Source organism: Panulirus ornatus, chromosome 68, assembly GCF_036320965.1.
Source record: "Panulirus ornatus isolate Po-2019 chromosome 68, ASM3632096v1, whole genome shotgun sequence".
Lineage (NCBI taxonomy): Eukaryota > Metazoa > Arthropoda > Malacostraca > Decapoda > Palinuridae > Panulirus > Panulirus ornatus.
In genome coordinates this window covers 8,948,628-8,967,875 of record NC_092291.1, presented here as the reverse complement: position 1 = coordinate 8,967,875, position 19,248 = coordinate 8,948,628, and the positions used below count along the sequence as shown (strand labels likewise).

Below are 19,248 nucleotides of genomic sequence, written 5' to 3'. Positions count from 1 at the left end.
CTAACAAAAATGTAATGCTCTATACAATCGAGGGTCATGAGTTTTAAACATCTGAGATCACTCAAGTTCCTTGGAACTGTTCCCATAAGGCACTACTCTTACCATAAATGCAGATAAATTTCTGGAACTTAGACAAGATCAAATTAATTCAGCTGTGGAATTACAAATTGTGTTCATGAAGGCATGCTTCAACTCTATCTCCCTTAAAATGTTGTTCCCATGGTAAAGTATAAATCTTGAGTTGAAAGTTAGCTGTTCTTCTTGTCAGAGTTTGATTTCAACATTATATGGTCAATGACACCACTTACAGATGCTTAAAATCATTTATTGACCCAAGTTAATTTTTGATTCTACATCAAACTAAATTTTCTTCACTGTTATCATACAATTTTTTTTGCCTATATGTTCACCTGCAGTATTAGAGACGAAGGGAAAAATCCTTTGCATCAAGGTGATACACTACCTTTTCATTCTTCATGTAATTCACAGTGCTACTTAATTCTTGAAAATTTCTCTCTCACCTTCATCATGTGAGCTTTTTCCTGCTGTCATAATGTCATAATAAAGCAGCACTTAACGAATTTATCCAAACATTTCTACTAGTGATCATCTTCAAACAGCAAGAGACAACTGGGTTCCTTCAAGGATATTTATGAAAGTGGGAAAACTCTGAAAACTCAAATATTAGTGTGGTAAAAGTAAAAAGGCATACATTGATTCACTGACAGCACTCAACACATTTGCTGAGGTATTCTGCATATTCCACAGAGTATCACAAGTGAAATAGATACCAAGCATGGAAAAGGATGACAAAAAATGGATTTTAACATCTGCAAAGGACTTAGATAAAATTTGAAACAATCAGGCAAACTGTAGTCATCTGTAATCATAAACAATTATCAAAATCTTACGGTACTTAAGGTTTAAGAATACTTAAACTATTTCATGAACTTGAGATAATGTTTCCTCTCTCTGTATTCATCTGACTTTTGTAAATGGTAGTTCTATAAGCCTCATGAAGATAAGGGATGGCTCTTTAAATGACCAGAAAAAAAAGAAGAGAAAGAAGTATGATGAACTTTATGACTTTATGGTCACTTCCTACTTTAATTGGATTGGAGCCTACCAGGAAAGATAAACGTAGTTCATGAATTTAACATGATAGAGTAACCAACTCTATATGGCATAACACAAAAATACTCATCTAGCCTTGCCTGGTCCCATGAAGAATGTCTAATGTGATGGGTTTAGTACACATTACTTGTGTATCCCCTGAAATACTTTGTGATTTTTAAATCATAAACAAAAAACCTAAATACTCTGATACATCAACATTTGCGTAATTCAATCATCTCTAAAGATACTGTTGACCATCATACTCAGCAGACACAGGACCACTATTATAGTCAAGCGATGCTTCGGGAGAAGTTGCCATCCGTAGATGTTCATGTTTCTTGGCATAGTACATGTTGAAGTCCAGTCTGTGGATAATTAATAAACAACTATTCAATATACTTCCTAAATAAGTAGATGGCCATATTCACTGAAAGGATAACTGATAAGACTAAATGGAAGGTCTTAGCAGTTAATGGAAATAATAAAAGAATGGACTGAACCACGGCATGTGAAACATCTGGGGTATACTATGGAAAGGTCTGTGGGACCTGGATGTGGATATACAGCTGTGGTTTTGGTGCATTACACATGACAGCTAGAGATTGAGTGTGAACAAATGTGGCCTTTTTTGTCTGTTTTTGTCCACATCCAGGCCCCACAAAACTTTCCTATCCCTGGGGATAAGGGAGAAAAATACTCCCCGTGAGTCATAGAAGGCGACTCAAAGGGGAGGGAGCAGGAGGCTGGAAATCCTCCCCTCCAGTTTTTACTTTTCCAAAAGAAGAAACAGAAAAGGGGGCTAAGTGAGGATTTTTCTCTCTAAGGCTATGTCCTCCGTTCTTAATGCTACCTCACTAATGTGGGAAATGGCAAATATGTATGAAAAAAAAAATATTTACATGTACATGGAAGCTGTAGTTTCAGTGCATTACACATGACAGCTAAAGACTGAGTGTGAATGAATGTGGCCTTTTTTGTCTTTTCCTAGTGCATGCAAGGAAAAGTGGGTAAGTCAGGTGGGTCAAGTTAAAACATTATACGATGTTAGTTGCCATACATTAATAGAATGCCACACAATGTTGGCCACTGATTAAGGGTTAAACCATCTGATGTAAAAACGGGTTTTGAGGGGTCTTTTTACAGTGAATGATACATAAAGTCTCATCAGAATGCAAGCATATTTTTTTTTTATTATACTATATGCATCATTGGGAAACCAAGGTGTTAATCTTTATCATCGAAATTTTACAACAAAAATTTCATCATTCTACTTGATTTTTACCTCTTTGTTGGCATCCCAATCAAATATCCATAACAAAAATCTATTCTACTTGTTATTAATAAATAAAATACTGGGAACTAAGGAACCACAAACACATGACAATAAAAATAAAAATGTGTATCAACTGCCTCAAGATAAGTACTAAACTTACCTATAGATTACATTAACCAATGCATCGTTGTAGTTGTCCCGACCCATTTCTGAGATTCTCTCCATAAGTGTGTAGATCATGCCCGAGAACTGAATCTCAAACCTGGAAATGGTCTGCTCAAAGCTCTGACTGTCTTCATGTGTTGTTGCAGCTGGTTCAGGAGATTCCTAGCATGGAATAATATATATATATATATATATATATATATATATATATATATATATATATATATATATATATATATATATATATCTTTAATGTTGCTTAAGAGAATCCTCTTAGTCTTATAGAAATTATCTAATGCTGTATCAAAGTAAGTAATATCAACATCATGACAAAATTAACCAACACTTTAATATATGGCCATCATGCAATTCTCCACTCTGATTAAATATAAGAAAACCACTTAATCTATAGCATTCTTCTGATGCAAAACATGTATTAACTGCAGATTATGAGGCAAAGCACTTCCTACAAAATTCACAAGCAGGAACTAAACAAAATTTAAAAACAACCAAAAACAAAAGCATAAACTCCTACTACACCTTGACCCCTGACTATATTGTTCATAACATGACTAAAGGCAACATACACACTCTGTTGTACATTCTATTTTTCTGCTAATGTTGAGAGGAATTTACAGGTGAGAAACTAACACTCATCCTCGGAAGTGCCACTTAGGGAAGTAGAAAGATTACCCATTCTCCAACTCAAGACTCTTGTCTTTGGCTACATCCATGCTTCTGCATAGGCCAGTGCTCTACAATTCACACTTCAATCCCATCCTTCTAATGCCTCTATTTTCCATCTTTGTCTTTTCAGATTTATCCACACTCACTCTCCCATTCTATATACTTGTTGAAACAACTGTTGCTCTAAGTCCATATTTTTGTGCAACCAATGATGACTGCTTCACATAAGTGAATTTAACAACAAAAGTGACAATCATCAGCAGATGCTTCAGGCACTCCTGCTTAGAAGACTCTGCATGTCACTTTGCTCTATATTAAGGAAAGTAAGGACGACAGATACAAATAACAGCTAAATCTCAACCAAAATACATCTCTGTAATGCATTTCAGTATCAGCAAAGATCTTTTACAGTATTCAAAGCATGCTGCCACTTATGTCCACATGTGATTCATGCCCAATCTTCATATATACTGGTTACAAAAGAAAATGGGAAACACAATGGTTAAAAGCCAAGGGAAACCTTAACTTGAGGGACTAAAAAATAAAATGTCTGAGATTTATACAGTACATCTCATGTTTATAGTGTAATATGAAAATCAAGTAGTATAAACTCATGGTGATGCATATCACCTTATTGTTTTTATTACAGTATCATCCTTGTATCAGTTGATTAATGGTCTATGTGTAATGTGAGAATACATAAAGAATGTTACAACTGAGTAAATCTGTAAGAAAATCTGGTATGAAGTACATGTAGAATATCGAATGAATTTCAAGAAAACATTCACACTAAAATACCCTGCCATCCTTAGACAAAGCACATAAAACATGAAAAGTTTCTTCACCTGTAAAAAGTATCTTCACCTGTAAATTACATACAATCTGGATAATATAATCATATGTTCTAATCCAGTCTACAGTCTATGACTATCTCTATATAAAGTAAAGAAAGAAAATGCAAAATATGTACTAAAATGTTGAGAAACAGGATGCAATGTATAAGAAACTTCATCTACAATTCAGAGGTCAAAATAATAAGATATTTGTCTCTAGCAATTTTCTTACCTTATGACAAAAAACTGGCTACACCTATTTCTATGAATATGATGATAAAATTTTCTAATCTCTGCCATCACTTCTAAATATCTGATGAACTGGAAGTATTTCTAACCCAAAGCACAGTATTACCCAATCATGTATCAAGCTTACTCAGAAATTACATCTTTTTGGCTCTTTGAATCTTAAGAGAAACACTTTTTTTCTTGTCTAGAACAGCACTTGAAGTTCGAATCTTTCACCATATTCAATGCAACTTTCAGTTATACAAATCTGCATATTAATTCTCACACAAAAACAGGAAACACAGATGTTAAAAATACACATTTATGTGCTAATGTGATGCCCGCTTATTTTAAAAAAGGGTCAGTGACACATATCAATAACTACATGGTTTAGTCCTCCTTAACGGAATCTGGGTGGTAGTTTTTTGTCAGAACAAGTTAAAACACATATTAAGTAATAAAAACGACTATAATTTCAGCTAATCTCTAAACTGGAATTCAGAAAATTTTGCTTTTCCAACATAAATATATATCATCATAAATATGTTATATGTCTAGCTCTGTAACTACAGCAGCTTTTATCACTTCCAATATTTCATGCAATCTTATGCAAGAACATCAACAAAATAGTCAATCCCAGATATTTTGAAGCATGATAAGATGCTGGTCAACAAATGCACATCTAAAACTCAGTGTAACTGATTTTTAGCCATGCTGACTAAAATGAATGTCTTCGATATATCTGGGTGATTAACTACCATCATGCAGATATATTCCCAAGTAAATTATGAAACTCCTATTAACAATAAAAAGCACTCTCTAGAGGCATGGGTGAAAGCTCATTGTTACGAATACCTCACGATCTATCGAGTCTCTTCGCTCATCAGACATCCATAGCTCTGCTTCCAAGTAGTATTTTTTCATTCTCTGGAGAGGGGAGGGTTGAACAGTTGAAGTGGGAGGGAGAAATAAAATCATGGGTATAGGAATTATGGCAGAAGGGAAATGAAAAGGAAAATAATTAGTGAAGGAAGATGGCATTGTGGTTTACGAGGGTAACAGAGGAATCAATGTTGAAGGAGAGAAGGATCATTGAACAATGGATAAAGGGATCACAAAATAAAAGGGAAGGAGTTCAAGTTAAGAAGGGATAATATTTGATAAGAATTGGTAAGTCAAGGCAGATATTGTAAGATTATAAAGGAATAGTGAATAAAGTAGGAATTTATGGAGGAAAAGGAAGAAAAGTTAATTGTATGAGGGGTGGACAAAATTTCCAGAGGAATTGGTTTGTAGCAAGGACAGGACAGGGAAGTAAAGAGATATGAGAAAAATTTAGAGAAAAGATTAAAAAAAATGAATTAGATGAGTCTAAAATCCTTCTTTTAAATTTTGCATTCTCAAATTTTATGATGTTTTATTTCATGTTACTTCCTAGAATTACGTTTTATTACTAGAGAAGGCACACTGGGTATTCTACATTATGTCATTTCACCTAACACAATATACACAGGTACTTTTAATGGCTGAACTGAATCCAAACTGTAGCGATTATTATCAAGTATTCTGATATGTACATATGTATCTGTTTTTTTATAACTCAGACCAATAAACACTAAACTAAAGATAAGAAATCATCACTCATAATGAAACTGTAAGATGTGACCTTCATCACTGATAAATACTTCCTCCACATGCAATAACATTCAGCTGCAAGTTTCTAAAATATAAAGCTGCATCATGAATTATGATCACTACTTATGCATGTTTCAATAAATGTATGTGCATGCGGAGATTATACAACCTTACTTCACAAATTACTCTATATATAATTCCATAACCAAACCAAATCATGATGGGATACTTATCCATGTTTAAGTGGAAGCCAGGATAAAGAAAAAGTTGGAAATGAGCATCCACAAGTATACAGAATCCACAGAATTACAAGGCAAGTCAATAACAAAGCCAGTCGGATAAAGATTTCATGGCCTAGTGGAGGCTGCTAATTGGTTAGTGGCAGACCCATGCTGACCCAGTGGGTTGCTAGTGCCAAACAGGTTGCTGGCAAAAAGTGGGATGCATTCATCCTTCATAAAGCAGGGGGTTCAAAAGTTTATGACTTCCAGGAATCCTAAAGATTCTCTCACAGTTTGAGAGATAATCTGACTGACCCTTGAGAGAAATTTTCTTTTCTAAGTCTGTGTGATGTTGATACTCTATATAAGTTTTGTTTGGAGCCTACACATACAACTGTAAATCACAATGAACACTTCTTGCTAAAAGAACATATACAGAAATCCAACAGTTCTTATGAGCGTCCACCCACTCATAGAGCCATGTCATTTTACTGCATACAGTAACTGTATCATTACGTTCAGTATAATGTCTTGTCTGGTTATAAAGTACTATACTGTTACAATACTGTTATACATGCCATCACCATTATTATCGTTGTTACAGGCAGACTATGTTGTTCATTTCAACTAACTTTCCACACCAAACCACTCACAAAAAGTTTACAATACAAAAAATTGCACACTAAAATTTTGAGCATGAAAACTATCACGAACTGCAGAATCATAAAGTGTGACTGTGCAAATACTGATTCTGCCTGAATTATTTTCCATTATACCTTTTACACAATAAAAATCTGAGGCTCCCATGAGTGTGTACTGCTCACCTGGCTTTATCAAAACCAGTGGGAATCTTGGATGAGAATGGGTTCAACAGACACAATTTTGATGAGGCAACCCAATCCAAGTTTGGTTCAAACAAGCACAGTAAGTTTGAAGTCAGAGGTGATTCAAATGTGAAAGGTTAAGATATGGACAACAAATGATGATTGATGATGACAGATAACAAGGGATGATAAAAGATCACATGGCCTCTGGCAAGGTGAATTAAAATAGTATGAGAGTAAGATATAGTGCATTTAGTATGAAAGATTAGTGATGAAATCCTCATCTCCAACAACCAAAACTGTGAAGAATAATAATGCTGACACTAAGAGTGAAGCTGTGTGAGGATAGTGGTGTGACTAGCGGTTGTGGGGAAATCTTGTTAGGAAGAAGGGATGCAAAGCTTAACCTGCTTTGTTCAGCGAACAGGCACTGGATGATAAAATAAAAGAGAGAGAAAAATCTAAGTACTTAGCTAAGCGAATAATATTTTCCTTGCAATGGTACCTGACATGGAATGAAAGTGTTTACCATGGTTAACCTTTTCTGTCCTCAACTGTTTCTTTTGGTCTCTTGAGTCCACAAAAAAAAAGTCAAAAAGATTTTTCTCAATTCAAAAATTTTTTTCATGAATAAACAATACTAAAGACTGAATCATTCCCAGTTTAGGTAAATGTGTTATTTACCAGACTAGCCAATTCTAAATATGCCAATAATTTCACAATTTTTGTATTACATGACTTGGCACTCAAAAATTATCAAAACCATTATTTTCTCTTATGAATTCTTAGCATTCTTATTCTAGAAACACATAGTTCATCATTCTGAGCAATCTTAAGTATAGGCACCAGGGGCACAGTAGTGGGTGCCAAAGATATAGGAAGTCCCTTGGGAAGGATGTGTGAGTGTCCAAAATATCTTTGTCAGTGAGTGGAGCCTTAAAAAATCTCTTTCTTAAATACATGTAACACTATCTTGTATGTTGTGGAGGGTATTCCAATCATACACATGTATGCATATACTTCTATCCAGTACCTCTTGTCAAAATGGTAAAGCACTCAATGCCTACATATTACATCAGTTTATCAAATTCATTTTCCACTCTCATGAAAAAATCCATTTCTGCTTTAACACTCTGCAAAGGGTGACCTACTGAAGGCCTATACTGCCTGTAATAATCTAAGAGCCTCCTTAATAAAATTCTAATTTCACTTACATTTGCAACTTTCTAAACACAGATCAGAACATCAATGTACCTGTGTGTAACTTCCCAAGCTATAGACATCTATCTATCTATACTTAACCTCACAACAACGATCAGTTAACTACGAACACATATCATGTTTTGCATATACAGTACATCACACTATCCAGTGCAAAAACATACCTCTATGAAATTGGCAAAGCTGACACAAATTGTGGTGAGTTTAGAAATCATGCGTAGAAGTTCTGGTGATGTAAGCATACAGTCCTTCAAACAGCCACTTAGGAAATCATTATGAAATGCTAGCACTTCATCTACATTCTCCACCTGTGGAAAGAAATATGAGGTTACATACATATATTTAGGTATGATGGAACATCCTTTACCCACAATAATTCATGTTTACCTATTCCAGTTAACCTTTCAAGTTTGACAGTTTCCCCCCCAAGAACCAAAGAAAATGCTTTTCAGCTCCCAGTGGAGCTGCATTTTTTCTATGGACTCCTGTGGAGTAATGGTTAGCATTCCTGACTATCACACATTCACAAAGATTCAAGTCCTGGCTGTGGCAGTCGGTCTACAGTCAACCCAGCTGTTTATCTACCCTTAGGGGTTGGTCAATAGAATGGTCTTGATTAGGGCCTCAGCTGCCTGTGCTGTCTCAGCTTTAGTAAAAAAATGAAATAAAAAATAAAAGTGAACTAGCATTTCAGTGGTTGTCAGGTTGCACTCCTTTGACCCAGGTAGCTGTCTTTTCTTTCTGCCTCACCCACACATGGACTGCTGTCATTCTGTCCACAAACATACAATCTCTCTTTGTCACACATAACACCTGACAACACTAAACTCATTCTTCATAACTCTAGATTTTCCTGTGGTGAATACTATGTGCCAGCCCTGCCTTTTAGCAAAATGGTAGGAGCGATAAATAAAAGTAGGAGGCAGGAACATTTGGCAGGAGGATTAGGTAGGAACATTAGGATGAAGCGGTAGGTAGGAACATTAAGCAGTTGCATTAGATAGAGGTAGCAGGTTGGAACATTAGGTAGAAGTAGGTGGGAGGAACTTTAGGTAAATGCCCCTGGAAACACTGCACTAGAGTTGCCCTTTGCCAGTGGCCTGTAAGGGTGAGGCACTAAAGGCTACAGAGGAGCACTGGAGTTCATCAGTTATGAAGATTCTTTTCCTGTGGCCACCCCCTTAAGGGAGTTCCTGGAGGAAATGGGCAGCAGAGATATAAACAGAATAGATGAATTAGACTGGATCTCTACCCACACTTAAACCCTTAAACAGCATGGAAGAGTTAAACATACCATCATCATATGAACACAAAAAGTATTTTTCTTCTGAAATGATAAGCTGGCATGTAAAAGTAAATGAAAATACACATACAGTAATATAAACAGCTCTGTGCTGGCCTCACGGAGTGCTGAGAAAGCTGGGGGAAGGGGTTTGGATGACATGTTTGATACCTTAGGATTTCACACTCTGCTCTTATTTCTTACACAGGTACAGCACTGGATTGATCCTTCCGCAACTCAAGAAAGGGCATATAATTCCTGTTTGTTTGTACCACATTCTACTCTCATATCTTATGTATGCACAATGTTGGTGGTACCGGATATATATGATATGAAGAAATATTATACTAAGCAAATCAAATGATACACCATGCACTACTCTATGACACAAATGATACTTTACAGTTAATATATGTTTAGAAATATTCTAGCTTCTTACTGTTACTCTAAAAAGTCTTTTTCTGAAGTCCTAAGGAGTGCTGTTAAATGATTCATGTACATATGCACATGACCATAAAACATTTCCCAAGATATGCCAAGTGGTATTTGGTTTACTACGTAACAATGTGAGTGAATGAAGCCGTTCTTTGTCTGTTCCTGGAGCTACCTCACTACTGAAGAAAATGGCAAACATGCTTGTGTTAATTTTTACTGAATTATGTTCAGTTCAGGAAGGATAGATAAAGAATTAAATGAGTAAATCATTTTGCCCACACAAGCAATGAGCACATAAAATAAATGTGCACTGTAGAAACTTGTGGCATTCTATACAAAAACACCAGCATGCAGCACATATTTAGGAAAAAACATAGAACAAAAGAAAGTGAACACCAAATGCCTTTACATTTCATTCATATACAAGACTCATGTATAAAACCAACCTTCTGCATTTTACTTATGAAAGTCTGCCAGTTACGTTCTATAACCTCAAACATCATGTAGTATTCAATATTTTGGATGAAGTTGAGCATCCGCTGCCTCAGAGCAAATGCTGCAGTGTAGGTGCGGGAAGCTGACAGAGGAAAGCTTTTGGCCACTTTATTACTGACCCAGACTCTGCAAGACACTACTGCATTAATTGTGTTATAGACTCCATGAATTTGATAACATGACAAGAAATCAAAATGCAAACAAATTGTATACACTTCTGACATGAAAATAACTGTGCTTTCTTTGTTATCTATCTTCAGACCTCACCTACAATAATGACAATCTATAACAAATACCATAAAGGATAATACTAATCTGGTAAACATGGCAGAACACGAGTTTCCAAAATATGATGAAATATGTAATACTTCTTTCATACTTGTTTGTCATTTCCCACATGAGGGAGGTAGAGTCCAGAACTGATTACTGAGCCTTTACAGGAAAAAAGATCATTCTGGCTATTTCCTGTTCCTTATTTTAGAAAGTACTACAGGAGAGGATTTGGAACATCCCAATCTTGCCCCTCTTAGTTGCCTTCTGTGCAGGAAATACATGATCAGTATTATTTCTCCCCCATCCCCAAGGGTAAGAATATCAAACATTGGAAAAGTATGTATAAAAGTAGTTTACAGTATATGAATCCTGATGGACTAATGGTTCAATGTCCAATTACTGGAGTTTTCAGAATGCACTGAGGTAAATCAAAGCAAATATCACTTGCATTGTTGAAAAACAAGCCAAGATGAATTAATATTCATTGTTCCTTGCAGGTCAGACAGTATTGAAGGAAAAAAGAAGACAAAGATGGAAGTTTGACTTTCTAGAATAAGGCAACCTAAAATTTCAGACAAGTGATTCTTTTGATACAATGAAAGAGTTCAAAATGAAAAGCAACAAGAAGAAAATCATTATTACCATTTACAGTATATCATCACCAAAAAAGACCCGTTGAACCAGATCAAATAATAAAAGCAGGAATAAGATGCTCCTGGATGCAACATAATAAGGCCTATTCATGTGGAAAAGTTCTAATTATGGTAGATTTTAATTACTTTACACAGTTGTCGACTGAAAACACTGGATTTGTATGGGAAAAAAGAATCATGGAGACCCAAAATATTCAAACTGTATTTAATAAAACATTTAACGCTAGAACGTAACCAAAGTACGTTTTAGTTGGCAGGCAGCCATCGACCAGGGAGGACTATTACCAGTATTACCTGCATGGGTATTGGGAGTGTTAGTGATGGCTGTGTAGTTTGCTAACACTTCAGTGGTTTTCGAGATGCACTCCTTTGACCCAAGTGGCTGTTTTTTCTTTCTGCCTCACCCATAAGTGGACTGCAGGCATTCTGTCCACAAATACACAATCTCTCCTTATCACAAATAACATTTGACAACACTTAACTCAAAATTCTAGATTTTTCCTGTGGTGTGCACTTTGCACTAGCCCTGCTTTTGGCAAAATGGTACGAGTATAAGACAGAAATTGTAGATAGAAACATTTGATAGGTGTAGTAGGTAGAAACATGAGCTGGGAGCATTATGTACGAGGTTGGAAAAATAGGTACACACATTTGGTATAAGTAGTGTGTAGGAACATTAGGTAAGCACGGCCTGTTAAGGGTAATGCATTTAAGACTCAGAAGAGGTACTAAAGTGCAAAGGTTATTATGACTCTTTAGCCATGGCCACCCACTTGAGGGAGTTCCCAAAGAGAATAGGCATAAGAGACATAAATAGATAGAGAGCACATAATTGAATCTGTTCTTGTCAAAGGGCTGATGCACTGTCAACTATCATTACCATACAATTCTAGTACCCCTTCTGTGGGATTCTTGCATCTTCAAGGCTGCATTCCATGCAGGAGCAAGGAAATAAAGAATTCCTTAGGGACGACAAAGACCATGGTAAGGTTGCAGTCCCTTCTGTCTGCTGACACTGATACAACCTTGTTACATGTGACTTCTCACTTGTCATGTAACTACTTGCAGGTGGACTTCGGAAATACCCACCATTAACTCTTGACTAATTTTTCATACACAATAACCTGAATTTCGGAAAAACAGATATGGAATGCTACTCTGATAATCATGCAGTGATTGAACTTCACTAAACAGAATGATGAAGTAATGATGTAATAAGAACTACTCAAACTTGAATAGAAGATAACATTGGAGGTAACTTTAGAGAGCTAAACAAAATCTCTGGGAAGGTAAAACTAACAAATGTAATCCAGTCAAAGGATGATAGAACTGTAAAGAGAGATTCAGTTGATGGATAGCACATTATGTGATGAACGATGTCTACCTAGATAAAATGTTACTTAAGCTATGAATTTCTCCTATAAAATAACTTGTTGAAGTAGTGTATGGCCAAGTTCTCCATTATCTGATCTACCTGCAAAGCAATTTCTCCACATGTTTACAATAAAATAGATGTCTGAAGATCATCTGGTAGCAAGCTATAGTCTTGCGGTCCAGCACCAGTGAGACTGGCCATGTCACCCGGTAACCAAGTGAGAATCCTTGAAGCCCAGTCAACTGCAGTCTCTCCTCTTGTGGGTAGTACTCTCGCTCATCTTCTGTCTCTATGCTGTGAAGGGAGCCAGAATGAGATATTCACTATGGTGCATATTGTGTGTTATTGGCACAAAGCTCTATATAAAAAAATAGTTTCCATGTTTCTAACAGCAGACTAACCAGAAATTCTTACTACTTCAGTATATTCACAGGCAATTTCCTGTTACTATTTAAAGTTTTAGATATACAATATTCAGTGCACATACTTCAACATACAATACAGAATGTCTTTAAAAGAGAAGTAAGAATATGATTCTAACAAATGGTAAAGGTCATGTCTACCTTAAATCACCAAAATACAATAAATAATAAAATGATATGGAAGCTGGCATTAATGGTATCATGATAGGTTTTTGATCACTGTAAAGAATTAGCAAGGAAACACACCTTAAAATTCTCAACATCTGATTCATTAGGGTTATGGGTTGCAAGTCACATTCAATGTCATCCTTGTACAGGTCATTATTAGCTGCTGATGTCCTGAGTGCTAACTCCAGCAATGATTCAAGTCTTGTGGGCAATACATCATCAATATTCTTGCTCAATTCATCTTCACACAAACTCATGAGCTGGACCACAAAATCACCTTGATCCAGTAAGAAGTAATGTTTTACAGATCTGAAGTTAAAAAGATAATATTTCATGGGAGAAGTTAAATAAGTTAAACCAAAATATAGTAACTATCATTTTCTCTGAAATATAATGAAGTACATGCAACAATGTCCTAACCTTAGTCGTCCCATCAGGTCTTTTTCTTTCATCAGCATTTCCAGTAACCTCTTGGAGGCAAAGTTGTATGTTCTCTCAATAACTTCAGCATATGACTGGTCACGTACACTATATACCAGTTCCTCCTGATCAGGACACACTACACTACGGTCTACAAGAGAAAAACAAAAATAAAGATGAATTATTTGAAAGCCTTCAGCAATTAACTTTTCAAGGTAAAGTGGGTGCAACAAAAATTATAGGAAAGTGAAGCTTGTGTTCACTTTCTCATTGTAAAACTTCAATGCTTACACTGATAAATGATTATTAGAAGATCTTGAAAAATCTGAACCTGAAGTCTCCTCAGGTATTAAAATATCATAATGTGTAAGCCATGTTACAAACTTTACGCGAGGCATTTTATCCCCAGCTACCTTTCTACTAGGTCTCATCATGAAACTGGGGATGTGATCAAAATTCATAAGTTTTATTATCTATCATTTAAAGAGCTTGTTTTTCTATGATGGAGAGGTGCAAAGATAGTCTGTGGCAGTAGCAAAGTTAATACCTACCTCCCCATGCATGTCACTCTATTTCCATTCAAAATGTATCCTTCATGCTACATTCAGAATTGTAATTCTATATTGTGATAGAAGACTGCCTTCTTCATATTGAAAGAGTATAAAATGAGGGTAAAGGAGCTTCTCAGCTACCTGCACCAGGGTAGAGCACTAACATACCTAGCTTGCAAGAGGTCAATACTATCATTTACCGGCACTCTGGACAAAAGGTAATAATAATCTTATTCTGAGAGCTATGATTGGTTAGACTATGAAGAAAAATTATATTTTGGAGTGCTGATACTCAGGGTATCAGGGTCTAGCTGCTGTTAGTGGATGTTACTAGAAGTGGTCATCCTTGCAGGACTGCCCGAGTGCAAAAAGTAGTCCCATCATACAAAACTTATTCAACGTGAGAGAAAATATGTTGAAATTTTCTTAAAAATGTTTAAATGATTATGGCATCGAGTACTAATTACTATAATAGTTGTTAAGAAGGGCCTGTGGTGCTCTGCAAGTGGGGATCTGGAACAATATATCTATCTCCATGTAACCCTAGTTTGCATGTTAAATTTTCTTTATATTCAATAAGGTAAACTTAAAAGACACAAAATATATATCACACATGTCTAGTAAATAATTTCACCAAGTGATCTTATGAAAATCATGAACTGGTCATTAACTGTACGAAAACCACTCACCTGACTGGCGTATTACATTCAAATACTTTCCAGTACGAAGAATAACATTTGCATGTACTTGCAAGAATGTGGGAATATTCTGAGGAACGACAGTGTACCGCTTCTCCCAGTAATCATCAGCCAGATCTTCTTCCTCATTCTCTTCACAGCCACTTTCTCTGTCCACTACCATAAACTGAAAAGTGATTCAGAAATTTCATATATCAAGAATATAGAAAAAAATCTACAGGTAATATTTTTCTTTACAACAACCTTACTAGCATGGGTGCACATATCAATAACAAGAGCAAATTTTTGCCTAGTGGATGGAGCTGTGTGAAAAATTTATCTTTTAGTGAAAAATTTATCTTTAAGTTCAAAATAACTGAACTTTCATTAAAATCATATAAATCATCAAAATACTATACAGGTATTCAATATAAAGATGATAACATTTCGGGATATAAACAAATGAAAATAAATTACTTTTGCAAAACAAAGATTTCTTTAAGAGCCTTAGCAACCTACAAAGAACAGCAACATGTCCCTTTAAATCTTCTTAGAAGGTTTACAAACAACACTAAATTCACATTATTAATTACATACAAACCAGTCAGTCAGCGATGACAGTACAAGAGTTTAGGGCTGTCTGTATTTTTTGATATTCAATAACATAATCCACCAGAAATGTCACTGACACTTGCATGCCAGGGGTTTTCATATCCAGCTACTGCAAAGTGAAACAGGCAGAGACACACTGAAGATATGTGGCACACAATTTTACATAATTTCACACTGTTTTCACTGTACATTAATTGCTTTTACATTTATGTATTTATGCTACACAGTAAGAGGAAAAAGTCATGTTATAAAATCTTACCTCCCTAATGACATGAAAATTTCCTCTTCATCTCCAATTTCACCACCAACATTATCATCACCATCACTCCATCTCCGAAATAACTAACAATAACTCCATCTTTAACATTATATTACACTTCCAATGCTATACATAAAGATCACCAGCTTTAATTATGCCATCAACATAACCAATAACTGTGCTGAAATTACTAATGAAGTCATTCAGGGCATCTGTGTTGATCCTTCTCATAATGACTCAAAATAGACTTTCAAGTAATTTTCAAAGCAAATTACAATATACAGCACTGGAATGGAGTAAAAGTTTCTGAAATGATGCAAATTGAGCATCAAAACTTGAATGTTAATATACATTATATTAGAAAGAGAACAGACCCCAATCATGATTACAACAGCAACTTATCAGTTATACCTAACTAATATGAGGCATGAATAATGATCACTTCTGTTTACAGCCAAAGTCAATCAAAATACACAGTCTATGACATGTGACATAATCTAAGCTGGTAATAATTATCATGGGACTCTACTGAATGCTCTTTGAAAATCTAAATAATTGACATGAGCCAATTTCACTATACATATTTTTCATATCATAAAGGATATCGGTGAAATTAGTCTCACATAGATGACTGAGTCAAACATAAAAGGCCGAGTTGAAATAATGATTCAAATCTTTCATTACGAGGTGATATCTAAGTGATTTACAATTATTTTCTTTTAAACAATGGTTTCCACCAGCTGACCAACTAAAGTAATAAAATATAAAAGTCTTCAACACCTTACCTCATTATACGGATCATTTATGATGCCTCTGTACAGCCATTTTGCCAGCATATTCAAATAGGGTACAGCTGCAGACTGTGTGAGGAAAACCATAACATCCTGCAGTTGTCCACAACCTGTGAGGCTGACAGTACGGTCATGCAGTATGCTCAGGACTGCACCTCCATGTGCCTCTGACTGTCAAGGAATAAAGTACATTTTTAGAGAAATTGTAAACCTGACTGATCATGAGGACTTACTCATGTGTTTATGTTCCTACAGTCTAGTAAATGAAGCCATGCTGAACACTGGAAGAAAAGACAAGCCTCTTCATTACAACTTCTCAGTCAACAATATTTTTGCAAGCACTTTTTCATGTTTACATCTCTTCTGCTAGTTAATAAAGGGTAAATGTATCATGTAAGACATAAAATTACCTGATACCATACAAACTGTGATCCATCATAATCTATCTACTTCTGCATCATAAAATCCATTGAGATGGATCAATATAGTCCCTTCTAGCACACATTATAATTTTTTCCATTCACTTGAAATTTCTGAGCATCTCCAATTTTTCTCCTTTGTATGACTATGAACAATTTTTGCTTTTCCATTGTCACTGTTACTTAAATTTTCTTCAAAACACCTACACACATTCACAACTAACAGTTCTTCACCATGGAAACTGATACTACACTGTGATCTCCTATCTCCTTTGACAACTTGTGTCTTAAAATTTACTGGCCATCACTTGCAACATACTCCTCCAGCATACATCATCTAATTGGCCCACTATTCAATCCAGCTCTTTCTCTGATTTCACAAACGACACAGTAACTGTGGTAAGTTCCATATTGTTTCTCCGTGATCATGCATTCTACCACAATCAGCACACCTTCCATTCATCTCATATAATGCCCCATTCATAAAAATATGGTGCTATCAAACAACCTTGAAGCATTTCCATATCTATTTCAAATCACTCACTCATACCATCACTTACACTTGCACTTCCATTTTAAAAGCTTTTAACAGTATTCAACAGTCTTCCCTGCAAACCAATTCAAGTCACAACTGCCCATACAGCTTTCCTATTCACTGATCCTGAGCATTTTCTAAATACATTAATTCTGTATGCACTATCATATTCTTTCAAACTTTATCTAATGATCAACTTCCTTTCCTTATCTTCCATTGTTCTTCACCAGCAAGGGATTCAATTATTCCAAGGAAATGTTTATTCACTTTCCTACTGTACACCTTGCAAACTACTGTCAAGAAGCATACCTCCATAATATTTACAATAACTTTTGCTTCCTTTTCCTTTAAACACTGGCACTGTTACTGCTTTTGTTTGGTCATCAGGCCCAAGACCACTTTTCCATGCTTCCTTATACACTTTTCAAATCCACTCAACGGCAGCTTCAACTCCAATCACCAATCCATCTACATAACCAGAATTTTCCATCTCTACGAGCTTTACTGCTCTTCATACTTCCTCCTTTGTAATGTCTACCTCTCCCATATATCAATTTCTTTCTTTATTTACCTCTACTTACTGTATCAATAGATGCACCTTATTTACCTTAATTTCCTGTCAGGCTTTTCAAATACTTTCTCCATCTCATAAATTTCTGTCACCATCATTCTTCAACACCTGCCTAATACACTCCTGCTTTTTAAAAATACCTCTCATCTCCTATTAAAGTTTGTAACTGACACCATTATCACACCTTCTACTTTACTCACCTTGTTGATAACTCTAGTTACACATGCTAACATGTCCATAACTGCCATGGTCTTCTCAACATAGAAATACAGCTTATGGAGAGTTAGGGCCCAACGCTGATGTAGCTCTTCTAGCTGTGTCACCAGTAGCTGCAACAAAATATTTTTCAATTGTATATCTCGATACAACATGAGAACCAGTTTGGTGGATCCATGTTGGTGTGTCTTCAGCCCTGAGCTAACATCAGTCAGTAATTCTTAAACTTTAGTTAAATGCAGTACTACAAAACATGTGTGGGTGTGAGAAGATATCACATTTTGGCTGGCAAGAGAATACATAAGCGTATATTCTCATCACCAAATGGGCATCTACTCAAGTTAGGCAAACTGCTACCTTAAAACAGGAGAACGTGTAATGAGCAGAGAAGGAAAAAACATCACACCAGCTCTCTAAAATAAATATAAGGAAAATACATTTACAGCAGGGTGACATATAGTAAGATTGAATAAATACTCAACAGGCATCAATGAGGTTACAGTGGAAGTGAAAATTTACCTAAGGCAAGGTTGTCATCATCAGGCCCTCTCATTCCTAAAAGACTGCATACTTGCCCCTTCTCCAATAATCTTGTGTTCACCTCCCTCACCACCACATCCATAAACAAATCACATAACCATGGTGACATCACTTACCCCTAAAACATGGCAACCATCACTTGGAACCATTCACTCTCCTCTCTCCCTATTCATACACATGCCTTACACCCTTGATAAAAACTTCTCACTGCTTCTAGCAGCTTTCCTCCCACACCATATATTTGTATGACCTTCCACAAGGAATATGTATCAACCCTATCATATGCTTTCTCCAAATCTATAAATGCCAAATACAAATCCACCTGTTTCTCTAAATATCTGTCACACACAT

General features: G+C 35.7%; 1 protein-coding gene across 1 annotated transcript in view; it reads right to left on the bottom strand.

Annotated features, from left to right (window-relative positions):
* Nucleotides 1-309: 309 nt before the first annotated feature.
* LOC139747465 (gamma-tubulin complex component 2-like) overlaps nt 310-19,248 on the bottom strand; it is a 28,808-nt gene continuing 9,869 nt past the window's right edge. Inside the window, 11 exon segments of the mRNA XM_071659828.1 lie at nt 310-1,481; nt 2,550-2,716; nt 5,158-5,229; nt 8,368-8,511; nt 10,367-10,541; nt 12,816-13,010; nt 13,385-13,615; nt 13,727-13,877; nt 14,967-15,141; nt 16,611-16,787; nt 18,342-18,470. Coding sequence (XP_071515929.1) covers nt 1,355-1,481; nt 2,550-2,716; nt 5,158-5,229; nt 8,368-8,511; nt 10,367-10,541; nt 12,816-13,010; nt 13,385-13,615; nt 13,727-13,877; nt 14,967-15,141; nt 16,611-16,787; nt 18,342-18,470 — 1,743 coding nt within the window. The 3' untranslated portion in view covers nt 310-1,354.